Source organism: Protopterus annectens, chromosome 4.part1 (genome assembly GCF_019279795.1).
Source record: "Protopterus annectens isolate FY-2018-M chromosome 4.part1, PAN1.0, whole genome shotgun sequence".
In the NCBI taxonomy this organism is placed as follows: domain Eukaryota; kingdom Metazoa; phylum Chordata; order Ceratodontiformes; family Protopteridae; genus Protopterus; species Protopterus annectens.
Genome location: NC_056734.1, coordinates 812,200,627 through 812,225,742, shown reverse-complemented (window position 1 = coordinate 812,225,742; position 25,116 = coordinate 812,200,627). Strand labels below are relative to the sequence as shown.

Sequence of the window (25,116 nt, the reverse complement as noted above, 5' to 3'; positions counted from 1 at the left end):
ATATACATAATTTCAAAGCAATTTTCTCAAAACAAGTTTTAGGGGAACTAGAGAATGTTTAACGCAAATCACTCAACTAAATCTTCATTGCATCCAGAGTTTGTCCTTGTGTCAGCAAAGCATATTCACAAATCTCCTATAACATATTATCAACATAACAGCTACATTGGTGAAAATGCTTACATCTTGAAACATGCAGCAATATTTTTGACTCCCAAAGTTAAAGCCCCTCATTCAACATTGAATTACAGACTGTCATGCTATGTCCTCTAGTAGAAATAAGGGGGGTGTTGCTATGCAGCCAGTTAGTGGAATACATCTCAAAATATGACTTATCAAACAGACATATAGGATCTTATATGAAATATAAGAGAGAGCACTTTTTACTACATCTACAGCTCTGAGGCAGTGGAATAAGGGCAGCTAACAGGTGTCCTAGTGATCTGAAACACTTTTGAATTAGTCAGCCATGCTCGCCTACTTGAAATAGTAGCAACTTTTGGTGTAGGTGAAGGTACCAAACAGTGGTTCACTGCATACCTAAGCAATAGAACTTCTACTGTCCAACTCGGACCTAATGCATTCGAAAATGGAACTGTCTTCATTGGAGTACTCTCAGTCCTGGGAACCTGTATTCTTCATTTTCATCAATAACGTGCATTTTTTATACCTACTCTAAACTGTATTCTTATGCAGATGATATCATTATGCTACATTACGATAAGTCACTTCAAAAGTTAAAAGAAAACTTGCAACTTAACTCCAATTAATTATGGAAATGAATGCAAGTTGTGATGAACCTTTTTGGGGGAGATCATACTACCTTGTTTTGGCACACATCAAAAATTGAAACTGAACCCATGGTTAAACATTACACATCTGCTGTACATCATCATGAAGAGTTACAGAACAAAGGTACCCAGGTATAACTTTTTGACCAACAACTTCATTTTGCTACATTTGTTTATTTGCTTATTTACTTATATACTAACTAACTAACTAGAGTGGAGCACCAATTCCATTGGACCAATTTCAGTCTTGGCTCTGGGTAAGCACACTAGTTACATATGTCCAGGTTGAATGACAAAATGCAGTATGTGCATGTACTATACACAAAGTAAATATCGGAACGTATGTGCAAAGTATCACAAAAATAGCTCTTTATCGCCCAGTGAGCATGTAAATACTCAAACCTACTTTGATTGGATGTGTGATAATGTGAACAAGAGTTTGGGTATACAAGTAAATTTGTGCTTGTGATTTTTTTACTCTGAAGAAGTCTGTTGCATTCCCAGACAAAAGTGCTTAGTGTGGATTAAATATTTATTTTTATTGGTTACATCTGGTTTTCGATTTCTGCTTTTTGTTTGGGTTGTAACAGATGAGGTTGTTGTTTTTGTTTTTTTGTTTTTTTTTGTGGTTCCTGGAGCTTGCTATGTCTTCTACTGTACCACAAGCATTGTTGGGAAGACCAGGTAGTACCAGTATGGAGAGCATTGTGGCTAGTATCGGATTATTGACACAGCTGGTACAAGAACTTACACACAAAGTCAATGTACTTGCCCCCTGGGTAATGAATGACAGCGAATTTAACTGTACACCTATGTGCTTGAACAGTGACATCCATACTAACACCTCTGGAATAGAGGTTTCCACTCATACTGAAGGTAACTTCAAGCTTTGTGAGTGGTTCATCGGGTCATTGCATTTTGGAAGTGGAGAGATGGTTAAAGCTCGCTCCCTTAAAGATCTTGTGTCAAAATTTGAATACACTTTGTTCAATAAAGTCTCATAAACTTCAGTTGGAGAACTCTAATTTAAGGGAATGCCTTAACGTGAGAAGGATCCCTAAGGTACTTGGGTGCTGAAAATTTCCTAACGGACTGGTGCCTAATTCCCCTTTACATCACAAACTTGTCAACTTGTTCGACAAACATGGGTGCGAGCTTTTAGACGTTTTGATCAAACACAACCACAAGATCATTGAGGAGCTTATTGTTGAGGCCAGTAAATTTGGATGTCCTGATTACGAAGTGTCTCCTGTTCGAACAAAATGTTGATCAATACAAGAGTATTTATTTGAGAATTGATCATAATATTGCTGATATGAAACTTAGAAAATAAAATGAACAAGGACAAAATAGAGTACTCATAGGGGTGTGCCTACCCTAAACCCATCAGGTTTAATTTGCTTTCGGTCAACCAACGATCTGATAGTATTATGGATGGGGGAGATGAGGAGGTGGAGTTAGATCATCGTAGCAACTCCCCTTTAGGTCAAGGCCCAATTCCAAGGTCCAAGAGGATAAAGACTAAAGGCAATCAGCAACGACATCAGCCCAACTCTGAGGCAGTATCAGCCCAACAAGACACGCAATGGAGGGCAGACGAGAGTGGCTGTTAATCGGAGATGGAATTAAATTCTTTTAATTTAGTAAACTTGAACATTGCTTTGGTTCCTGATATTTTACATGGTCCACAGGTAATGGCAGCTGAACAAGACATTCCAATGACGAGCAGATGAACAGTCCTTTTTCTCAGGTGGAATATAACTCCATTAATTCACACCACTTGAACACCATGCCTGTTACAGACCTCACCAGTGGCCCACAGATCATATCTAATTTTTCAGGTAATTTACCTTATATAATTTTAGTTCCTACAAATATGAAGCTGAACATGCAAATCTACTTAGTAAAGGTTATTCCTTTGTACCTACAAGGAACATTAAGACTGATAAATTACTTTTGGATTTTAAAATATTTTTGAGGAAATTAAACTTAAAAATTGATCTGAAGTTGTTTACTTCATTTGATCTTCAACCTGTGGGAATACGGATCTGGATCGGATCCGAACTGGCAACTTCGCAAGCATCTGCTCTAAGCTCCTCCCCTTACCCATAATACACCACCATCTTCTTTCCCTCAGATCTCATTTGCCCCGGTTATCGCTTGCTTCGTGGTCTCTGAGCTCCGGGTGTTTGAGTAGTGATTTGAAGCTTCAAGTTTAATTTAATAGTTTTGTGTGTGTGTTAGCAGTGTAGGTTTTTCTCCCTTTTCTGTGTGTTTGTGAGTGTGTGTATCTTGAGCGTGTGGTGGGTTGATGTGAGGCCTTGTGTCTCTGTTTTTTTTTTTTTTTTTAGGATGGCTGATCAGCCTAAACAAGTATTTAGAAAGTGCACAGTGTGTGGCCATAAATTGTCACCTGCCGACGGCCACACTCTGTGTGTTGTCTGCTTAAGTGTAGCCCATCTTTCTTCGGGCTGTAGCATTTGCACGGGGCTTTAATCCGCGAGCCCTAACAGGTCATAGGGCAAGACTAATAATGAAGGGTCTTCTTCCTGCTACGGAGGTGGCTGCCTCCACTACCTCTTCAGTCACGCCTGTGACCGCTTCTTCAGCGCTCTCCCTCTCCACCTCTGCCTCCCAGGATGGGACTCACTCTCTTGCCTCTAGGTCTTTAAAAGGAGAGCATCGTAAGGGCAGAGAGAAAGAGAGAGAGCACAAAGCGGATAGGAGGAAGAGGTTCCCGAACCGTACAGCTCCGGCCGGGCCTCCTCCAAAAATACAGACTATACATCGACTTGACTCCCCTCGGCTCCGATCGCCCAGGTTTTCACCAGAGGAGCCTCCTGTGTCCCAATTCTTGCTAATATCATCCTTATCCAGTGGGAGAAACATTTTTTGTTTAACCATTTTTTTTTTACAACCCCCGGAAAGTATTTACTAGATACCTGAACGATATATTTATAGTTTGGGACAAGGCTTTAGAAGACATTGGTCCCTTTGTAGATTATCTGAATTCCACCACTTCCTTTCTCAAGTTTACTTATTCTTTTGACCTTTTTTCTATAAACTATTTGAATGTAAGAATTTCTAAAGATGTGGTTAATCATCCCATCATAACCACTATCTATAGGAAACCAACTTATTGTAATAGTTTATTGCACTATAAAAGCAGTCATCCTGAATTCCAAAAACATGAGATAGTAAAAGGGCAGTTTATATGGTTGGCAAGAATGATATCTGATGACGCATTATTTGATATGGAAGAAAAAACCTTGGGTGACATGTTTCTTGCCAGGGGATACCTGGTCCCACTTATTGAATATGTAAGGTCTGACATTACTCAAAAAAGGAAGGAAGGAGTTATTATCCCATTACTTAAAACTGATTGTCAGACACTAGAGAACCTTTTTGGTGGGACCAGTGCTACTAAAAAAGATTACTCCACTGCTTTTGTTGTGGAGTATTATACTGAGGACCTTCTTATCAGAAGAATACGCAACAAAAATTGGTCGTTTTTACTTATTTTAATTACACTATTGATAAACTTGGTAATCGGTCTAGGATAGTTTACCATAAGAGGAAAACAAAAAAATTTTTAGAACAAGGGGATTCATCCTTCATAGTCACATAAAAAGCCAGGTACTGCAAAATGTGTGTTCAATGTAAATTTATACTAGTGGCTAATGTAGTCTTAGTTAATGGGCATAATGTTAAAGCTAAGTTTTTTTTTTTTTTTTTGCAACTGCAACTCCTTAGGAGTTATTTATCTCGCTCTGTGTCAGAAATGCAGTTACTTTTACATATGAAAAACTCAGAGAAAACTTAAGGAATGCATTTGTGAGTGTTCCCTTGACATCAGGAAAAATCAGTCTAGTAATTCTCTTGCTAAACATGTCAATGAAAACATGGGCCATCATTTTCTTTTTTTGGCCTGGAATTTGCCCTAAATCTCCAAGGGGTGGTCCCTGGGAGGACCTTTTAGAGCAACGTGAATTACTTTGGCAACTTAGGTTAAACGCTATCACTGCTCCATGTTTTAATCAAAACATTTCTATTGGCAGTGTAAAGTCCTACAAAGTGTAAGTAGCGAACAAATTATATGTTATTTTATTTTGTATTTGAAGTGGATCATGTATTTGTATTTTTGTTTTCTATTTTATAAGTTCATGGCTGTTCTGTTAACCAAGTGTTTTTTGTGACTATTTCTGATTGTGGCTTAATTGGATGTGTGATCATGTGACCAAGAGTTTGGGTATATAAGTATATCTGTGTCTGTGATTTTTTTTTTTTTTTTTTACTCTGAAGAAGTCTGTTGCATTCCCAGATGAAAGCACTTGGTGTGGATTAAATAATTACTTTTATTGGTTACATCTGGTCTTCCTTTTCTGCTTTTTAGTTTGGGTCACAACAGTTGAGGTTATTTTGTTTTTGTTTTTTTTTTTTTTTTGTGGTTCACAGAACAAAGGTACCCTGGCATAACTTTTTTGACCAACAACTTAATTTTGCTACATTTGTTTGTTTGCTTATTTATTTATTTACTTATTTACTTAACTAAGTAACTAACTAGAGTAGAGCACTGATGCTATTGGACCAATTTCAAGTCTTGGCACTGGGTAAACACACTAGGTAAATATGTCCAGAATGAATAACAAAATGCAGTATGTACATGTACTATATACAATGTGATTATCGGAACTTATGTACAGAGAGAGTATCATAAAAATAGCTCTTGATCGCCCAATGAGATGTAAATACTCAAACCTACTTCTTGTATGAATATGTGAAAGCACTGGCAATGCAAATGACAAAACCCAAAAATAGAATGTTGCCTACCCTTATTTGTACTGAACATGCACGAAGTACCCATAATCTTTGTGTGACTTTAAACTAGATCTGCAGATTTATATCCTTAAGTGACCCCAGAGAGCATCACTGCTGCTCACTAGAAAAGTCCATCCATCCACCAGTAACAGCCACTCCACTACTTAACTGCTTCACTGCAAACTACTTAACTGCTCCTTCTGTCCACCACTAGCACACACATTATTCAGAGTCTGGGAGGTGAGTAGTTGGTTTAAATGAATAAATGCAATACTTCACTGCCTTTGAAGTCCATTTCCATTTGGCTAAGTGTAGCTTTGATGCTGCTGGAGGCTTGTGACCTCAGCTACTTCTGTGCGTCCTAGATAGCTTAACCCATCTATCAGAAATTATGGTAGAAGGTATGTTTTGTCCTCGTCAAAGCTGAAGTCTTTATTTGAATATGACTAGAGAAATGCAGAAACAGAGTGAGTTTGAGTTTTATAGTGCAGGGGTGGATAAAGCATGCGTATGCTTCCAGACCTGCCCTGACTTTCCACAGAAACCAGCCCCAGTGTTAACAGGAGGAAGAGTTCAGCTATCAGACCACGCTGCCTGTCCTAGCCTGAACATGTCCAGATCATTATTTATATTGTGGAGGTGAGTGAATGAGGAAGGTGTTTCCCCATTTTGCTGAATAAGAAAGATGTCGCTCAAAAAAACCCTGAACATCATCTAAGACCATTGTTCACCGAACATCTTGCTGGTTAAGCACTCCCTGAATAAAATGTCAGCCATGATTACTATGGGAGGAAATAAATAACATGAGCACTTTCTGGATAAAATATCACCCAAGCCCAGTGTGTGCTGGACATCTAGATAAACCTTACCTAAAATCAGTGTAAACAAGATTTTGTAAGGTACAGTCATTCCCTAGATAAAATATTAACCCACCACACAATCTCCCACTTGGGCATCATCGAAAAGCTAACACAACGTGACGTAAATCCCCCATCTTATCAGGTGGGTGGCCAACTGCATCACTGGCAGGACCCTCAAAGTCAAAATAGGCACTTCCACCTCCGATGGCAGACCTGTCACTAGTGGAGTTCCCCAGGGATCTGTCATGGGACCTCTACTGTTTGGCATCTATTTCTCAGAGGTCCGGGCAAAGACAAAAGGCCTGTGACTGATCAAGTTTGCAGACGACTGTAAGTTGGGTGCTGTCATTGGCTCTCCAAATGATGTTAACATAATGCAAGAGTGTCTCACAGCAACTAATGACTGGTGCCAAACTCATGGTCTCAAGTTAAATGCAAAAAAATGTATCATACCATTCAGCAAAAACATAGCCCCTATTAATTACCACATCAATGGCAACTCCCTAAGCACACAACCTGTGGTGAGAGACCTTGACACTCGGGTTGATGATAACCTCACATTCGACCATCATGTGGTGGCAGTGGTCAGAAAAGCCTTTAACTTGGTTCATCTCATAAGTAAAGGAACTGCATCCAGAAAACAGGAAGATGTTCTTCGTGTTTCACTGTTGCAGTCATCACATTTGGGTTGTCTGCCTGCAGATGGCCCTCAGCCGGCCTGAATACCAGAGTCTTGGATTCCTGCTTCGGATGCTGTCAGGTCGTCGGGGGTATAAAACATGCAGCCAATGCCATTACATCAGTCTTTCTTGCCGAACGGTGCCTGAAGCAGAAACAGTTTGCAAGTGCTGGTCGGCCGACTCTTGAAATTTTCGTTTTCGAGTTTCAGAACCAAAGTCTTCAAACAAGTTAAGTACCCTGTTGGGGATAATTTTTCTTGCTCTAACCAATGTCCGTAAAAGTTAACAAATATCTTACCTGTGGAAAGTAAATACCTCATAAAGATTTTCATTCGTACTGCATTCCTTGCTTAGGCCCAGACCACAATGTCCCTCGCTGTCGGTTTTGTGCCTTGTTCAGCCCCCGAACTATTCATCATCGAGCTATTTTTGCAGCAAATTATTTTGGTACTCTGTATAACTGCCCTGAAATGGCTTTGTTAAGCCATTCAACTACCAATCTTCCAAAAAAACGTAAAGATAAAGGCAGATACAGACCGCATAGGTCCAAAACTGCCACAGACGCTTCCGTTAAGTTAGTCGCCAGTCTGCTGGTACTCAGTGAGGCACCACAATACCCACTACTTCAGATTCGCAGACCTCTACTGAGACGCATTCGGAGTCTGGTATGCCGCAAAATGCTTCTTCGACTGTGGAACCTGCGGATGTCTCTACCTTGGATGGGTCCATTGCCACTGTGCAGGCACCAGCTTCTGAGGTGTGTATTCAAGCCTACAGACTTGTATTTTAAACTGACACCATCTTCTTCATCCAGACATAAAACTCGAACCACGCCTAGAAAACCGACATCCAAACCACATGCTCAGGCCCATATGCCTAAAAAACAAATGCTTAGAATGGCCGAAGACCTTATTACCTTAATTAGGAGAAGCCAGCCTTCCCCCTCTAAGAGACCTAGAACTGATTTTCCTTCTGATTAGGAATCTGATATTTCTGTTCCTTCTGATGACTAGGATTTGCCCTCATCTACCTATGAGGATTCCGATGCAGAGGATTCCATTCCCTCTGCTTCCCCTCCAGAAGATTTTTCTTTTGGTGAAACCTCGCACACTCTTAGGAGCATTTCCACTGGGAAAGTCAAGATTTTTCTGACTCCAAGAAGAGGCTTTGGGAATTCTTACTCCTTCCTCAACACAGGCCTTTAGCCATCCCTCCTGTTCTGGACATTGTAGATGATGCTTTCTTGGAATCTAGCCTTTCCCCAGACACTTTACCTCCAGCTCCCAGAAAACCTGTCCAGTATTACAGAGTACCTGACTCTTAAAAGTTCTGTTCAAGAATCTTACTGCGGATCCAGAGACCATTTCCCAAGGACCAAAAGGCATTAAGGCTATGGCTGCCAAAAATCCTACCCCTACTGATAGAGATTCTAGATCTTTGGACAGATGGGATAAGAAGGTGTACACTTCTGCTACTTTGGCCATTAGGGATTTAAATTGCCAGTTTCATATGTTAAAGTACCAGCAGCATATTGTGGGACTACTTAAACATAAAATGATGTTGATTCCTGACTGTGCTGAACACAATGAATTACAGGATTTAATGCATTCTGCAGAACAAGTTGGTAAACATATTTTGCAATGTGGTTTTGACTCTTTAGAAGCATCTTGCAGGGCTGCTGTCACTGGGTGTGTACTTAGGAGGCATGCTTGGCTTAAGGAGCAAAACTTGCCAGATCGTGTTAAAGCTAAATTACTGGATGCTCCCTTAAACCAGGACCACCTGTTTGGCAACAAAGCAGAAGAAGTCCTCAAAAAGATGGAGGAAAAAGCTAAATCTATGCAAACTGTTAAAGATTTCCTACAAGTACAGCCTCCAAGATTTAGTAGGCATTGGCCTTCAAAAAACTGGCCCTTTCCAGTCTCTTCCAGGCCTTCTCAGTCCAAACCCAGGAACAGCAGACCACCTAGGTTACAGTCTCAGGCTGCGCACAGGCCTAAGCAGTGGGGTGCTCCCACTTCCAAAGCAGGGAGTAGTAAGCCACCCCCTTACGGAAAAATGGCACAATGACTTAACCTTAACCCTTCCAAGCCCTGCTCAATTGCTTTCTCCCTTAGGAGGAAAACTCGCCCTGCATGCAAAAAACTGGGAATTACCCAGGACAAATGAGTTTTGAATATAGTTTCCCAAGGATACAGATTCCACTTCTGCACCCTACCAACCCCAAACGGTTGGCCAGACCTACCTCCAAATCAGTGGGGCGGGGACCCAACAGCAGGTTCTCTCTCTTCTAAGTATCAGGTCTATTCATCCTGTCCCAGCAGAACAAAGGGGACAAGACTTTTATTCAAGACTTTTCCTGGTACCCAGAAAAGACAGCTCCTGGCGTCCTATCCTGGACCTCCCTATTCTAAACGGCTTTCTGGTAATCCCAAAATTAAAAATGTTAACTCTTCAACAGCTGCTTACTATGCTAGGCAAAGATGCCTGGTTGGCAACCTTAGACTTAAAGGAAGCTTACCTGCACATTCCAATAAGGGAATCCTGCAGGAAATACCTACGCTTCAGGGCAGGCTCCATGCACCGTCAGTTCTCTGCACTTCCCTTTTCCTTATCTACTGCGCCCAGGGTATTCACAAAGTGTCTAGCTCCAGCCATTGCATTTTGCAGGCAGAGAAATATTCAAATATACCCGTACGTGGGCGATTATCTAATTCTGGCAGAAAGCCAGGACTTGCTATTAATACACCTGGAATTTGTAAAGAAACTTCTAACCTCACTGGGGTACACCGTAAAAGAAAAGAAATCTCACCTAGTACCCTACCAACAGATTGTATTCCTGGGAGCAAGCTTGAACAGAGCTTCCCAGATGGCTTTCCTGACTCCAGAGAAACAAGTTTATTTGACAACCTACTTCAAACTACTGGCCACAAAGACCCAGCTATCTGCAAGGAAAATTCTGCAAGCCCTGGGGTTCATGGCCTCTTGCATTCTGCTAATTCCATATGCAAGACTGTATGTGAGGAAACTACAATAGTATCTAAAAAGCCTATGGTGTCAGCATTCTTCAGACCTGGAGTCAATGATTCCTAGCATTCCTTGTATAAAGACATAGTTCCGTTGGTGGCAGAGGCCTGCTACCACAGCAAGGGGTTCCCTTTCACTCTACCCCTGCCGCCCAAACCCTAACAGATGCATCAGACTATGCATGGGGGGCTTATTTGGCAGGGCAGTGCATTCAGGGCAAATGGAACCCGAGACAGATGCACCTGCATATCAACCAAAAAGAAATGTTAGCTGTACAGAATTCCCTGACATCCTTTAAAGACCACATTCTTCAGTTATTGGTAAAGACGGACAACACCACAGTTATGTGGTACATAAACAAGCAGGGGGGAACCCACTCATACCCTCTCTGCAGACTAGCCATGGCTCTTCGGTACACAGCCTTGAGCTACCACGTGCACCTACAAGCTCCATTCCTGCCAGGTAAGCTAAATTCACTGGCAGATGACCTAAGCAGAAATCTCATGGACCCACACAAATGGAAAATGGAACCAAAAATATTCAACCTCTTGAGGAACAAATGGGGGACTCCAGAGATAGACCTGTTTGCCTCCCCTCAGAACTACCAATTGGACAAATTCTGCATGAGGGCTTCCCACAGTCAAGCTTGGAAAGTGGATGCCCTGTCCTTTATCTGGGAAAGTCTCTCTGTTTATGCCTTTCCCTCTCTGCCTTTTTTCTCGAAGGTTTTGCAAAAGATCAAACAGGACAAGCCAAGGACAATCCTGATTGCACCAGACTGGCCACGCCAGCACTGATACCCCCATTTGCGCAGTATGTCATTGCTGGAACCGTGGCACCTGCCTCATACCCCTTCCCTGCTGTCCCAGAAGGTGGGCCAGATTCTGCACCCTCAGCTTCAAACCCTGAACCTTGCAGCCTGGCTAATTCCTTGAGCCCTCCAATAGCATCCCTCAGTAAGCAGGTGCTGGATGTCATTCTGGAGGCAAAGAGGCCTAGTACTAGAAAATCCTATGCTGAAAAGTGGAAAACATACTGTTCCTGGAGCCAGACTCCGGGGATGGGCACACACTGGGGATGGGCACAACAGTACCCAGCTTACCTCATATTCTTCAGTACTTAACAGAAATGCTCCACAAGGGCCTATCCTTGTCAATTAAAATTCATGCCTCTGCCATTTCAGCACATTATAATACTGAACCACCCCTCTTCTCTCACTCCCTGCTAAAGCAATTCCTTAGATCGGCCAAATATTTAAGACCCCCCCCCAGGAGAGCCCCTTCTCCAGCCTGGGACCTTAAGTTTGTATTGGAAAAGCTAACTCTCCCTCCATTTGAGCCAGCTGCATCTGCTTAGTTGAAATTCCTTTCTTGGAAAACAGCCTTCCTTCTAGCCCTTACCTCAGCAAGAAGAATGTCTGAATTACAGGCCCTCATGGCAGTGGAACCCTTCATTATCTTCCATGCAGACAGGGTTTCCCTCAGGACCAATCTTTCCTTTATGCCCAATGTTGTGTCAAGTGTGGCCCTAAATCAGTTCATTCATTTGCCTACCTTTTTCCCTAATCCACAAAACAAAGGAGAACAAATACTGCATTCTTTGGACGTACACAGACAGATTAGATTTTATTTGGACAGGACTAAGTCTCTCAGAAAATCTGAACAGCTGCTAGGTGGCTTTGCTGCAGGGGCAGAGGGGAAGGCCATTTCAAAGCAAACCATTTCTAAATGGCTAGCCCATTGCATTCATTTCTGCTACAAGCACCACGGAAAACTTACCCCCACAGGGGATACAATCACATTCCACCAGGGCTGCATCTACCTCTACAGCTTTTGTCAGAGGAGTTCCTACCAGGAACATTCTAGAAGCTGCTCCCTAGAGCTCCGTACATACCTTCATCAAGCATTACCACATGCCTATTTTTTTCTAAATCCAGATCTGGTTTTGCCACTGCAGTCTTGCAGGGCTTAATAGTTGGCTGTAATGCTCTCTAACTTCCTCCTCCCTTCCTTAGCTTTGGGAATCAACCAAAATGTGATGAATGCAACAGTGAAACACGAAGAACATAGTACAGTTGTGTACATTTACCATAAATGTAGATGTTCGAGTGTATTCACTGTTGCTGTCTTGGTTACCCTCCCTCCAGCCCCCTGACTTCTCTTGGCTCTACCTTTCCTTCTTGTTTGGTGTATTTCACCTTTCTGGTGTATTTTAACATATAATTGCTTCCCTTTGTGATGGCACCTGACATCTTGGGCAAGACAAAATGATGTAATGGTGTCGGCTGCATGTTTTATACCCCTGACAACCTGACGTCATGGAAGAAGAGACAGCATCCGATGCAGGAATCCAAGACTCTGGTATTCAGGCTGGCTGAGGGCTACCTGCAAGCAGATAACCCAAATGTGATGACTGCAACAGTGAATGCACTCTAACATCTACATTTATGGTAAGTGTACACAACTGTACTTTATTACCTCTCTATACTCCTCCCTCATTTGACCAATAATTGAGTATAGTGCCCCGTTTGGGATGTACCTCTCCAAACATGTGCACCAACTGGAAAGGCCATTGAAATACCTCGCAAAGAGAATCCATGGCCTCCAACACCTGTCCTATGCAGACAGGCTTAAATTACTATCACTCTACTCTGTATCGTACAGATTACTCAGGGGTGATCTGTGTCTCGCCTACAAGGCAATCTCAGACCCTGCCATACTAGAGATGCTCCGTATCCATAAGTCTAACTCCTCATGCACTACCCGCTCAAAAGGCCTGAATCTAATATGCAACATCAACAAAATCTGCAGGAGAGACAGGTTTGTCTCCCAGAGGCTGTCCCGTCTCTGGAATAGACTTCCCATACACGTCAAACAGAGCACCTCACTGACCCTCTTCAAGCGCAACCTTGCTGGCTGGATGGGAAACCACAAATTTGTCCTCAGGGGTTCCACCTGTGTTCCTCATTGATGAGGGCGACAGGTGCTGACTGAGGATGTTCATCGTGTTTCACTGCTGCAGTCATTACACTTGGGTTATCCTGCCATCAGGCAGTCCTGCAGTCGGCCAGAGTTCCAAAGTCTTGGTCCGGCGGCTGTTGCTGTCACCTCCTCCCTGATGGCAGTGCGTCAGGGGTATATAAGAAGCAGCGGATGCCATTTTCTTCAGTCTTTCTTGCCGCGCGGTGCCCGAAGCAAAAGCAGTTCGCAAGTGCCGGTTGGACGACTCCTGAGATATCAAATTCGATTTTCAGAACCGAAGTCTTCAATAAAGCTAAGTACCCTATTGGGGAAACTTTTTCTTGCCTCAGACCGATGGCAGTAAAAGTTAATAATTGTATTTCTTGTGGGAAGCAAATACCTCATAAGGATTTTCTTTCTTACTGTATTCCATGCTTAGGCCCAGATTACGATGTCACTAGCTGTCGGTTTTGTGCTAGATTTAACAAACGCACTATTAAACGTCAGTTTGATTTTGCTCGCCATTACTTTGGCCGAAGGTTTAATTATACCATGCCGTCGGAACAACCGACGACCGGAATTCACAAAAAAACGCAAAGATAAGGATAAGGACAGGCATCCGAGGCCCAAAACTGACAACGAAGCCTCTTCTAGGCCAGTCGCCGGTTGTCAGTGAGGCGCTTTCGCAGCCCCTGACACCCGCTACCTCAGAGCCACAGGCCGCGACCGACTCCCACGTGGAGGTACCTAGGCCTCTGGATACTCAAGGTGTTGGGCCTACGGAGACAAACACTTCAGATGGGTCCGAAGCCGCTGAGCAGGCATCGGCTTCTGAGCATTCACCTGGACAGGCCTCCATGCCTAAAAAGCAGATGCTCAAAATGGCCGAGGACTTAATTACTCTGATCAGGGGTTCCCATCCCCCTCCTGATAAAAGGCCTAGGCAGGATACAGACTTTGATTCCTCTGACCAGGTTTCTATATATTCTGATTCCTCTTCAGACCAGGGATACTCTTTACCCCCCTATGAGGACTCTGATGCTGAAGAATCAATTCCTTCAGCCTCTCCTCCTGAGGATTACTCTTTTGGGGAAACTTTACATACCATGAGGGAGCATTTCCATTGGGAGGGCCAGGATTACTCAGAATCCAAGAAAAGGCTCAGAGACTTTCTTTTATTGCCTCAACACTGGCTCCTTGCTATTCTGCCAGTGTTGGATATTGTGGATGATGTATTCTCTGAATCCAGTTTAAATCCTGATTCTTTACCCCCTGCTCCAGTCAAGCCAGACCGGTACTACAGAGTCCCTGACTCTCACAAATTTCTTTATAAAAACCCTGTTGCTGACCCAGAAACTATTTCCCAGGGTCCTAAAGGGGTAAAGGCTTCCATGGCTAAAAATCCAGTTCCCTTTGACAGGGATTCTAGAGCATTAGACAGATGGGGAAGAAAGTTTACACCTCTGCAACTTTAGCAGTGAGGGCTTTAAATTGCCAGTTTCACATGCTTAAATATCAACAATATTTACTGTCTCAGTTAAAACAGAAAATGAGTACAAGTGCAGAACAACCTGATTATAAGGAAATGCAGGATTTATTGCATGCAGCTGAACAAGTGGGAAAGCATACTTTGCAATGTGGTTTGGATTTATTAGAGGCTTTTTGTAGAGCAGCAGTTACAGGATCTGTGATTCGAAGGCATGCTTGGTTAAAAGAACAGTTTACCAGATCATGTTAAGGCAAAATTATTGGATGCTCCTTTACAGCAAGATATTTTATTTGGTGTTAAGGCAGAAGAGGTATTAAAGAAAATGGAGGATAAGGCAAAACCTATGCAAACAGTGAAGGATTTCTTACAGGTACAGCCACCTCGATTTAGCAGAAATTGGCCTACAAAAAATTGGTCCTTTCCAGTGTCAGACAGACCACAAAGAGGCAGATACAGACGCCCAAGAGGCAGATCTCAGCCCCAAGGCTCTTACAGACCACGACAGTGGGGTGCTTCAACCCCAAAAGGAGGGGAGGACAAGCCACAACCTTACAGGAAACAGTCCCAATGACTCCCCCCTTCCAATGCCAAGCTCTTCCCTTTTGGTAGCTCCCTTAGGGGGGAAACTAGCACTTTTTTCACAAAACTGGCAAGCAAGTACCCAAGACAAATGGGTGCTGAATATTGTGTCTCAAGGTTACAGGTTCCACTTTCACACTTTACCAAGGCTAAAAGGAGTGCCAGACCTGCCACAAAGTCAATGGGCAGAGGCACAAAAGCAAATTACAGCCCTCATGGACATGAGTGCTATTCAGAAAGTGCCACAGCAGGAACAAGGACAAGGATTTTACTCAAGACTCTTCCTGGTCCCCAGAAAGGACAAAGCCTGGAGACTCATACTAGACCTTTCTACTCTAAATACTTACCTGGATGTTCCGAAATTCAAAATGTTGACACTACAACAGCTCCTTCCTATGTTGGGCAAGAAAGCTTGGCTGGTTACTTTGGACCTCAAAGAGGCATACCTGCATGTGCCTATCAGACAAAATTGCAGAGGATACCTCAGATTCATAGCTTGTTCAATGCACTACCAATTCTCTGCACTGCCCTTTGTGAAGACCCTGGGCGCAGTAGATAAGCCAAAGTGCCTGGCACCAGTAATTGCATTTTGCAGACAAAAAGGAATTCAAATATATCCATACCTGGACGACTGCCTGATTCAACCAGAGAGCAAGGACATTCTTCTAAAGCATCTGGCATTTGTAAAAAGGTTGTCAATTTGCCTAGAGTACACAGTAAACGAAAAGAAGTCAAAACTAGTGCCCTCACAAGAGATAATATTCCTGGGTGCCAGCTTAAATACAACGGCCCAGATGGCTTATCTCACGCCAGACAAACAAGGACAACTGACTCAGTATTTTCAATTGATGGCAATAAAGTCTCAACTCCCTGCAAGAAGAATTCTGCAGGCCTTGGGATTCATGGCATCCTGCATACTACTAATTCCATATGCCAGACTGCATATGAGGAAATTATAATGGTACCTAAAAAGTGTTTGGACTCAACACTCTCACAGCTTGGAAACAGTAATACCACTAATTCCCTGCCTACAACAGGAGTTTCGATGGTGGGCACAGGCATGTCACCTCAACAAGGGTCAGCCTTTCACTCTTCCCACAGCTAGGCAGACTTTAACAACAGATGCTTCGGATTATGCCTGGGGAGCACACATGGCAGGAAAATGTATTCAGGGCAAATGGACCACAGACCAAATGCATCTTCACATCAATCAAAAAGAGATGTTGGCTGTACAAAATGCCCTAACAGCTTTCAAGGACCTTCTGCATCCAGGACAATTATTATTAAAGACAGACAACACCACAGTAATGTGGTACATAACAAGTGGGCACTCATTCTTACCCCCTATGCAGACAAGCCATGACCTTGTGGAACACCGCTCTAACTTATCAAGTTCATCTGCAAGCACAGTTCCTGCCAGGAAGGAAAAATACTCTGGCAGATGACTTAAGCAGAAACATCATGCATCCTCACGAGTGGAAATTAAATCCACAAGTCTTCAGCATGATAATGCAAAAATGGGGGTGTCCGGACATAGATCTTTTTGCCTCCCCACTGAATTGCCAACTACAAAAATTCTGCACAAGGACTTATCACACACAAGCATGGAAAGTGGATGCTCTTTCGTTCAGTTGGAAAAGCCTAAACGTTTATGCCTTTCCAGCACTGCCTCTCCTTTCTAAGGTACTCCTAAAAGCCAGACAAGAAAAACCACAGATGATTCTGATTGCCCCAGACTGGCCACGCCAGCACTGGTACCCAATCTTAAAGAACTTAGCTCAAGGCCCACCTTGGATTTTGCCTCAAATTCCACACCTACTGACTCATCAAAACAATCAGATCCTGCACAGTCAGCTCAAACCCTTAAACCTGGCTGCATGGCAGATTCATTAGCCAAACAGACAACACCTCTCTCTAAAGCTGTTATGGATGTCATTTTGGAGGCCAGGAGGCCTAGCACCAGGAAATCTTATTCAGAAAAGTGGAAGAGATTCTGTGCCTGGAACTAGGCTCAAAGCCTTGACCCTCTTGTCCCTAACATTCCTCAGATACTACAATACTTAACTGAGATGCTGGACAAAGGACTATCCTTCTCATCCATTAAGATCCATGCCTCTGCCATCTCAGCTCATTACAACACAGATCCTCCTATTCTCTCTCATCCATTGCTAAAGCAGTACCTCAGAGGGGCTAAAAACATAAGACCGCCCCGGAGAGCACCAACACCTACTTGGGACCTCAATTTTGTCTTGGAAAAACTCACTTTACCTCCTTTTGAGCCAGCCAGTGCAGCAGAATTTAAATATATATCATGGAAAACTGCCCTGCTACTGGCATTAACCTCAGCACAAAGAGTCTCAGAACTACAGGCACTAATGGCAGTGGAGCCTTTCATCATTTTCCACCAAGACAGGGTTTCTTTAAGAAAAAACCCTTCCTTCTTTTATGCCTAAGGTGGTATCCACTGTGGCTCTTAACCAAACTATTCACTTGCCAACTTTTTATCCAAATCCCCAGAATAAAGGGGAGAGACTTCTACATTCCTTGGACATACACAGGCAATTACGCTTCTACTTGGACAAAACAAAAGCTTTCAGAAAAACTGAACAATTGTTTGTATCATATGCTGCAGGATTATAGGGAAAGGCTATTTCAAAGCAGACCATTTCAAAGTGGATAGGACACTGTATCCGGTTCTGCTACACACAGCATGGGAAACCTGTACCATCTAACATTAGACCACATTCCACCAGGGCAACTGCCACTTCTACTGCCTACCTTAGAGGAGTACCTACCAAAGACATTTTGGAAGCTGCAACTTGGAGTTCAGTGCACACCTTTACCAAACATTACCACTTGCCTCTTTATTCTAGATCCAGAGCTGGCTTTGCCACTGCAGTGCTGCAGGGCCTCATAGCCACACCAAATCCTCTATAGAACCAGCCACCCTGACTCGGCTTTGGGATTCAACCCAAGTGTAATGACTGCAGCAGTGAAACACTATGAACATAGTACAGTCTTGTACCTACCATAAATGTAGATGTTCGAGTGTCTTCACTGCTGCAGTCCTGGTTACCCACCCCCCCATCCCCTCTTTCTTAGCTGGGTCTTATCTATAACTTTCTACACTATTCTACCTATGTGGTGTATTTACTGGTTACTAAAGGTTTTGCTTTTACCTTATTGTATGCTTTGTAAGCAATATGTATTGCCTATCTTTTTGGGAGCACCTGACATCTGGAGCAAGAAAAACTGAAGAAAATGGCGTCGGCTGCTTCTTATATACCCCTGACGCACTGACCTCAGGGAGGAGGCGACAGCAACCGATGCCGGACCAAGACACTGGAACTCTGGCCAACTGCGGGACCGCCTGACGGCAGGATAACCCAAGTGTAATGACTGCAGCAGTGAAGACACTCGAACATCTACATTTATGGTAGGTACAAAACTGTACTTTTCTTTTTGGGGCTAAACTCTTAGCTAGGCTTGGAAGGGCCCCAGGGCCATTAGCCTAGTAACCTTCTATGATCCAAGACCAGTAATGTGCAGGGCGTCATACATTTGGAGTGGCCGTGGCTTCAGGAATATGTTTGGTACCAGGACTGCCCTACTGTCAGCCACTGACAAATGTATACAGTAGCATCAGTGAAGGACATATAGAAGCAGGCATATTTTTGACCTAACCAGAACTTTTGAAACTGTTAACTACAGCCTTCTGTTACACAAACTAGAAAAAAAAAACAGCTTTGGTGATTAATACAGTAGGTTCTAAAACCATCTTTCACAGAAGATTCCCAGTTTACTGCAGTAGTATCTTATCAGATATTGCTACTATTAATACAGATGTCCCCAGTGCTTGGCTCTGGTCCTTCTTTTCACAGTCTTTATCTATGACCTCTCTTTAGACCTCCCAAAGCTTAATATCACTATGTATGCTGATGATGTACTCCTACTGTCTTTCAACAAAACCCACAAACCATTGCAAACAAATCTGATGTTAAAATTCTCCAATCTCTGTGCTTTGCTTCAAGCAAATAAATTACTAGCCAACTTATCCACAACTAATGTCATGCTTTTTTCCAAGTATAAAAAAAATAAATAAAACCTTCAGTACCATAGCTAGTTATTAAAGATGCAGAAGACAATAATAATTCCAATGTAAACACAAAAATACCATGATGTGACACAGGAACCTCTTCTCAACTTCAGTAATCGCACAGACAGAATTACTGACCAAAGTTCATAGGTCTTCATTGGTGTGTACCAGGCCAACGGCCATGGAGCCTTTACAAGCCTAGGCCATAGAAGTGCCCTGGCATCATGCCGCCGTTAGTTCCCAGTGCCTCTATCAAGTAGAGCCACTGGAGTGATCCCCGGGGTGAACTTTTTATTTTCCATCCACTCATCAAGATTTCTCTTGAAAAGGGCTAGTGAGGTGCTCTGCTTGACATGTATGGGAAGTCTGTTCCAGAGCATGTGCAGTTTCTGGGTTATGAACCTGTCCCTCCAGCATGTTCTGTTGATTGTGGTATTGAGGTTGAGGTCCCTAGAGCGTGTGGTGTGGGGGGGATTGGGATTTCTTTAGGTGTAACATTTCTAACAGGGCTGGGTCAGGTATGGCCTTGTATGTCAAGTAGAGAGCGCCTCTTAATAGACGATATGAGACAGAGAAAAGCTGGAGTTTTTTGAGTCAGTCCATGTAGGGCATGTTTTCCCCCAAGGGTAATGACGACGTATTTTTTGATATTAAGCTTAAGGCCATGGTTTTGGCACCAGACGTTGGTCTCAGTGAGGCCTTTCTTTAGGATGTCTACATCACTTGGGGAGCTGATAATGGCTCCCAGCTTGCAATCATCGGCGGACTTGGTCAGCCAGAGTCTCTCCATGTTGGCCTGGACTTCTGAGAAGTAGATGCCAAACATGAGAGGACTCAGGACCGATCCCTGTGGGACTCTACTCATGACTGGTCGGCAGTCTGACCTGGAGTCTGCTACTTTCACACTGTGGGTTCTATCTGAGAGCCAGTTTGCAACCCACCTAGTGATATAGGGGTTGATACCTAGTTTGGTGAGTCTGTCAATACATCCTGAGTGGGAATTGGTATCAAAGGCCTTGGCCAGATTGAGGTAGGCTGTATGGACTGCCTTGCCCTCGTCCACAGCTCTGGTGACTGACTCAAAGAAGTCAACCAGGTTGAGCAGGCATGATCTATCCTTCACAAAACCAAATTGCATGGGTTCCAGAGTTTGGAGATTCCTTATGACCTTGTTAATTAGGTCCATGGTGATGCGCTCCATAGCCTTACATATTAGACTCGTTAGGCTAATGGGGCGATAATTCCCAGGTTCTGTAGTCACTCCCCCTTTATAGAGAGAGATGACTGTAGCAGTGTGCCATTCTGTAGGGACAAAGCCTGATATGAGGCTGTGACTGAACAGGGCACACAGGTATGCTGCCAGTTCACTTTGTAGCTCATGTAGAACACAGCCAAGGATACTGTCTGGTCCCATGGAAGCTGTATTCTTGGCCTTGGACAATGCAGCTTTAACCTGTGCTGCAGTAATGCTGGGTGCCTGGCATTCTTCCGGTATTGTGATTGGCCCTTGGGGGGGGGGGGGTAAAGTTGGCACTGAATCTGTCGGCCAGTATGTTGGCAATATCTGTTGGCTCAGTATAGGAGGTACCATTATGCAGTAACTCAGGGCAAATCTGGGTATTGCAGTGGAGATTCTTGATATAACTGTAAAAGGCTTTGTGGTTGTTTTTAGTGTCTGTTGCAATTCTGCCTTCATAGCTAGCTTTAGAGGTTTTTATGAAGGATCTCAACTTTGTGTTGAGGCTAATAAGGAGTTTTTCCAGTCTTGGGACTTCACCTTTTTCTGCAACAGTTTCTTCCTTCTGTTGTAGAGTTTAACGGCAGGGGGCCACCAGATTGGCTTCCTTTTTTTGGAGGAGAGCGTCTTGGTTCTGTTGGGTATGGCTAGTTCCATGCACTTACTTATATGTTCATACAGTGCATTGGTGTATGATTCGGTGGTCATGCACCTATTTTCCATTTGCATGGGTGCCGTGAAGTTAGCCACCTTTGTTTTTAAGAGCCCAAAGTCAGCTTTGGAGAAGTTTTTCATGGTGGTTACCTTTGCTGGTGGTGAGGGTGATATGTGGATTTCCATGGTAATTAGCTTGTGGTCGGATCTAACCAGGGAGTAATTGACTATTGGTGTTGAGCAACAGTTGCCCATGTTAGAAATAACCAGGTCAAGGATGTTGCTTCCTCTAGTGGGGGTATTTGGAATTGATTAATCTTTCTCAATTAAAACTAAATTAAAGTTCTTTCTCAATTAAAACTATGTTACAGATTATCTTGCCTACTATCCCCTGCATCCCATAGATCTATAGCTAAAAGTATACTAATCACCAGAATATGACGTACTACTACTCTGAATGCAGTCTGTCTGTAATGGTCAAAAATTGCAATCCACTGAGTTATATATATATATATATATATATATATATATATATATATATATATATATATATGCAGATTTGCACACCTAGCTGGATAAAGAACACACCATTGTTAAGTACTTCAGGCAGTGCACTGACATGCAGTACTTGATAGAGCCAACCTTGTAATAGGCACATATATATTCAAAAGTCTAAGAACAGGATACTTTCCTCCTATCAAAGAAACTGCCTGTGAGAGACCAAAACTACACACCTCAAAACATCCAAAATTAAATGCTTACACTTTCCAGGCTCAGATTCAAACTACCCATAGGAGAGAGAGAGCCTTCTCCAGAAATTGGTCTGTGCTATGGAATCACCTGTCAAATGAAGTGCAACACCACTTTAGTAGCATTCAAAAAGGCTTTAAAAGAAACCCTGTATGAGGAATCCAGATGATCATGCTTTAGTGATGCAGATTAAGCTTTTCAGTTCTTAAACCCTGTATCTTAAATTTGTATGTTATAGTACATTTTAATTGAAGTGTACATATTTCCCTTATATGTTTAGATTATTTTGTATGTCTCTTGTATGTAAGATAATGCAAGACAAGTTGCATTTTATATTATATTATTCTGCAAATAGATTATCTGTACCTGGGTCATGGCTGAAAAAGGTCAACAGACTTGCCCGCTTATCCTGTAACCATATTCATATAAATAATCACCCTGGCCCTGTGTGCATGGAACTTTGTAAGGTGTGAATATTGTGTGTATAAAATGACATCCAAGACCTATGTAAAGGACATCATACAGTCTGCATAAACCATGGTTAAAACATCACCAAAACCCAGTGTGCACTGAACTTTGTAAGGTGTGAACACTTCTCGGATAAAACATCTTACAGCTTTGGTATAGGCAACACATCATAAGATGTGAACACTGTGAGGATAAAACCTCACTGAAGACCAGATGGCTGCAACTATGTAAGAAGTGAACATTTCTTAGGTAAAGTGTCACCCAGCATCAGTTTGTGTGTGACTTTGTGAGGTTTAAGCAGTCCCTGGGTAAATTTTCCACATAACCAATGTGTATGGAAAATCATATGATGTGATTAAATGTTACCCAATCCAGTGTGAGAAGGACATAAGGTTTGAGCACTGTTTGCATGAAATATCACCAAGTTCATTGCCTACAGGACATCATACTTTGTGAGCACTCCTTGGATAAAACAACACTTAAGGTTAGTGTGGGCTAGATGTTATTTGGCTAGAAAATCATCCAGGACCAACACTGGTGCCACAGTGTAAGGTTCAGGTATCCCATGGTTACAAAAAGACCAGTGTTCATGAGGTATTGTAAGGGGGTGTTAGCACTGAACATATGAAGTTGAGCAAACCTTAAAAATTTCACCCAATTCCAGTGTGTTTAAGCCCTAGATAAAACATACACCATGTCTAGTTTGGTGGGCACCATAAGGTGTGAATACTCCCTGGTAAAGAATAGCCCAAGCCCATATGTGCAGGATATCATGTTGTTACTCCATCAATTTGATAATGATTCCCCTTTTTGTACTTTAATACATCTATTTCCCTAATTTATTGCAAAATTACATTTTGCTTCTTTGAGGAGCTATTGAGCTATTTACCAAGTCCTGCTGACCAAGGAGAGCTTGAGATTCTCTGGTTCAGTGCCAGACTGCAGTACCAGTAATCTGTAAGGATAAGGTCTTTCTGATGACAAACAATCATTGCTTCCAAAACATGGGTTTCTGGGGTTTTATTAGCTGTCCTTATACTTGATTGTGTTTTTAAGAAGCTCCAAGTAAAAGTGAACATTTGCTCTGTATTTGGGACGTGTATTGCCATCTCCAGTTTGTGTTTTAATGCAAATAAAGGTCTGTGTAAAGTAGACCAGCTGTTTTGTTTTCTGCGTTTTTAAGGGGAGCACATAACCAGGCTGATGTCTTTTTTGTATGTCCTTAACTGTGTTACTCTTTAGAAAAAAACCTGCAAGCCTTTTCAGACAGTGTTGGTCACAGAGCACTTTTCTTCTAGACTGGTTGTTGCCCTTAGTGCGTACTTTAGGAGGGTGTCTGTGGTGAGTATCTCTGTTGAGGCTGCCTGTCCTTCCATGCACATGTATGATGAGTATGACATTTAAGTACCTGATCTTTTAGTACGACCTATAGAAAACATCAGCCCTAATGTGTGAAACAAGTTTACTTTATTTGATGAGTTTCATGTCTGGACCCTGTCCGCTTTGCTGCTGTCTGGAGCTTATGGTGGCAAATTGTGTGTGATTCAGTTTTTTGTCTGGATTATGTAGCACAGTTCCTTTCCCATACTGGCAAGATTTGGGCACAGCAGCAAGCCCGTTGTCTCATGTAGTGAATAGATTTTATGACACTGTTTGTTTCCTTTTCAGATCAGCAGTTTCTTTACAGCAGCATGCTCCTCAAGCAGCAATTGGTATCCAGAGATCTGCTCCACCCAGAGACGCTGCTACACGTATTACACTGCCTTCCCATCCTGCCATGGCAGCACAGAAGCCTCAGCTTCATACAGTGGCACAGGTAATGGGTCAAGGGCCACAATGGTGCATACTGTGACACATGATAAAATTAGGGTCACACAGCAGTAGTCACATAAATTTGTACAAGTGTAGGATCGCACTAAAAATATAGTGGCACAGGTGATTGAATTTCTCAAGTGGTAAGGTCAGCCTTGCTGTGAAGGCCCAGGCTTGTTTCAGTAGGTCTAGGCAAGTCTGAAAATACATGCTTAAAATGATAGCTATTCACTATTGTTTGTGGGAAGTCAATTAGTATGTGTGTTTGCAAGTCGAGAGGAAAAGTAATATTACTTCAGGTGTGTATATTTATTACAGCTGAATACCATTTTAGTCTTGCTGGAAATAGACTATGCACAGCAGGGATGGTGAGAGAAATGTTCCATCAGTAGGATCATAGAATCATAGATTAGTACTGGGCTAACTGCCATTGTGGGACATTTTAATCCTAGCAAAGTACCCCACTTGAGAGTCAAACCATTCACCTTGTGTCTGTAAGGTAAACACCTTAACCAGTGCACCAACATCCCACCATAAAACCATATATTAGACACCCATAATGATAATAAGTGTAATATACAGATGAGCTATACACATAAAACAATGTAGATCAGTTGTAGTCCTTTTGAATACAGTGAAATGCTAGATAATTGCTCTGCTTAATATTTTTAATATTACAGAACAGCATTTAACCTACAGCTTTTATATGCAACAATGCTGATATTCATACAGTCAGTGTATGCATATGCAGAGAAAGTTGGGGTGGAAGTTTAATGCGTCAACATACATACAGGTCATTAAGTTCTGTATTTACCACCACACACCACAAACAATGTCATCTAAATGTTTCAGAAAAAAAGGTGCTCATTTTTAAAATCGTGTCACAGGGGCAACC

General features: G+C 42.6%; 1 protein-coding gene across 1 annotated transcript in view; it reads left to right on the top strand.

The window, feature by feature from the left end:
• SAP130 (Sin3A associated protein 130) overlaps positions 1-25,116 on the top strand; it is a 547,137-nt gene that overhangs the window by 123,688 nt on the left and 398,333 nt on the right. The window contains exon 8 of the mRNA XM_044070859.1: positions 24,078-24,225. Within this exon, the coding sequence (XP_043926794.1) occupies positions 24,078-24,225 (148 nt within the window). The remainder of the gene's footprint in view (positions 1-24,077; positions 24,226-25,116) is intronic.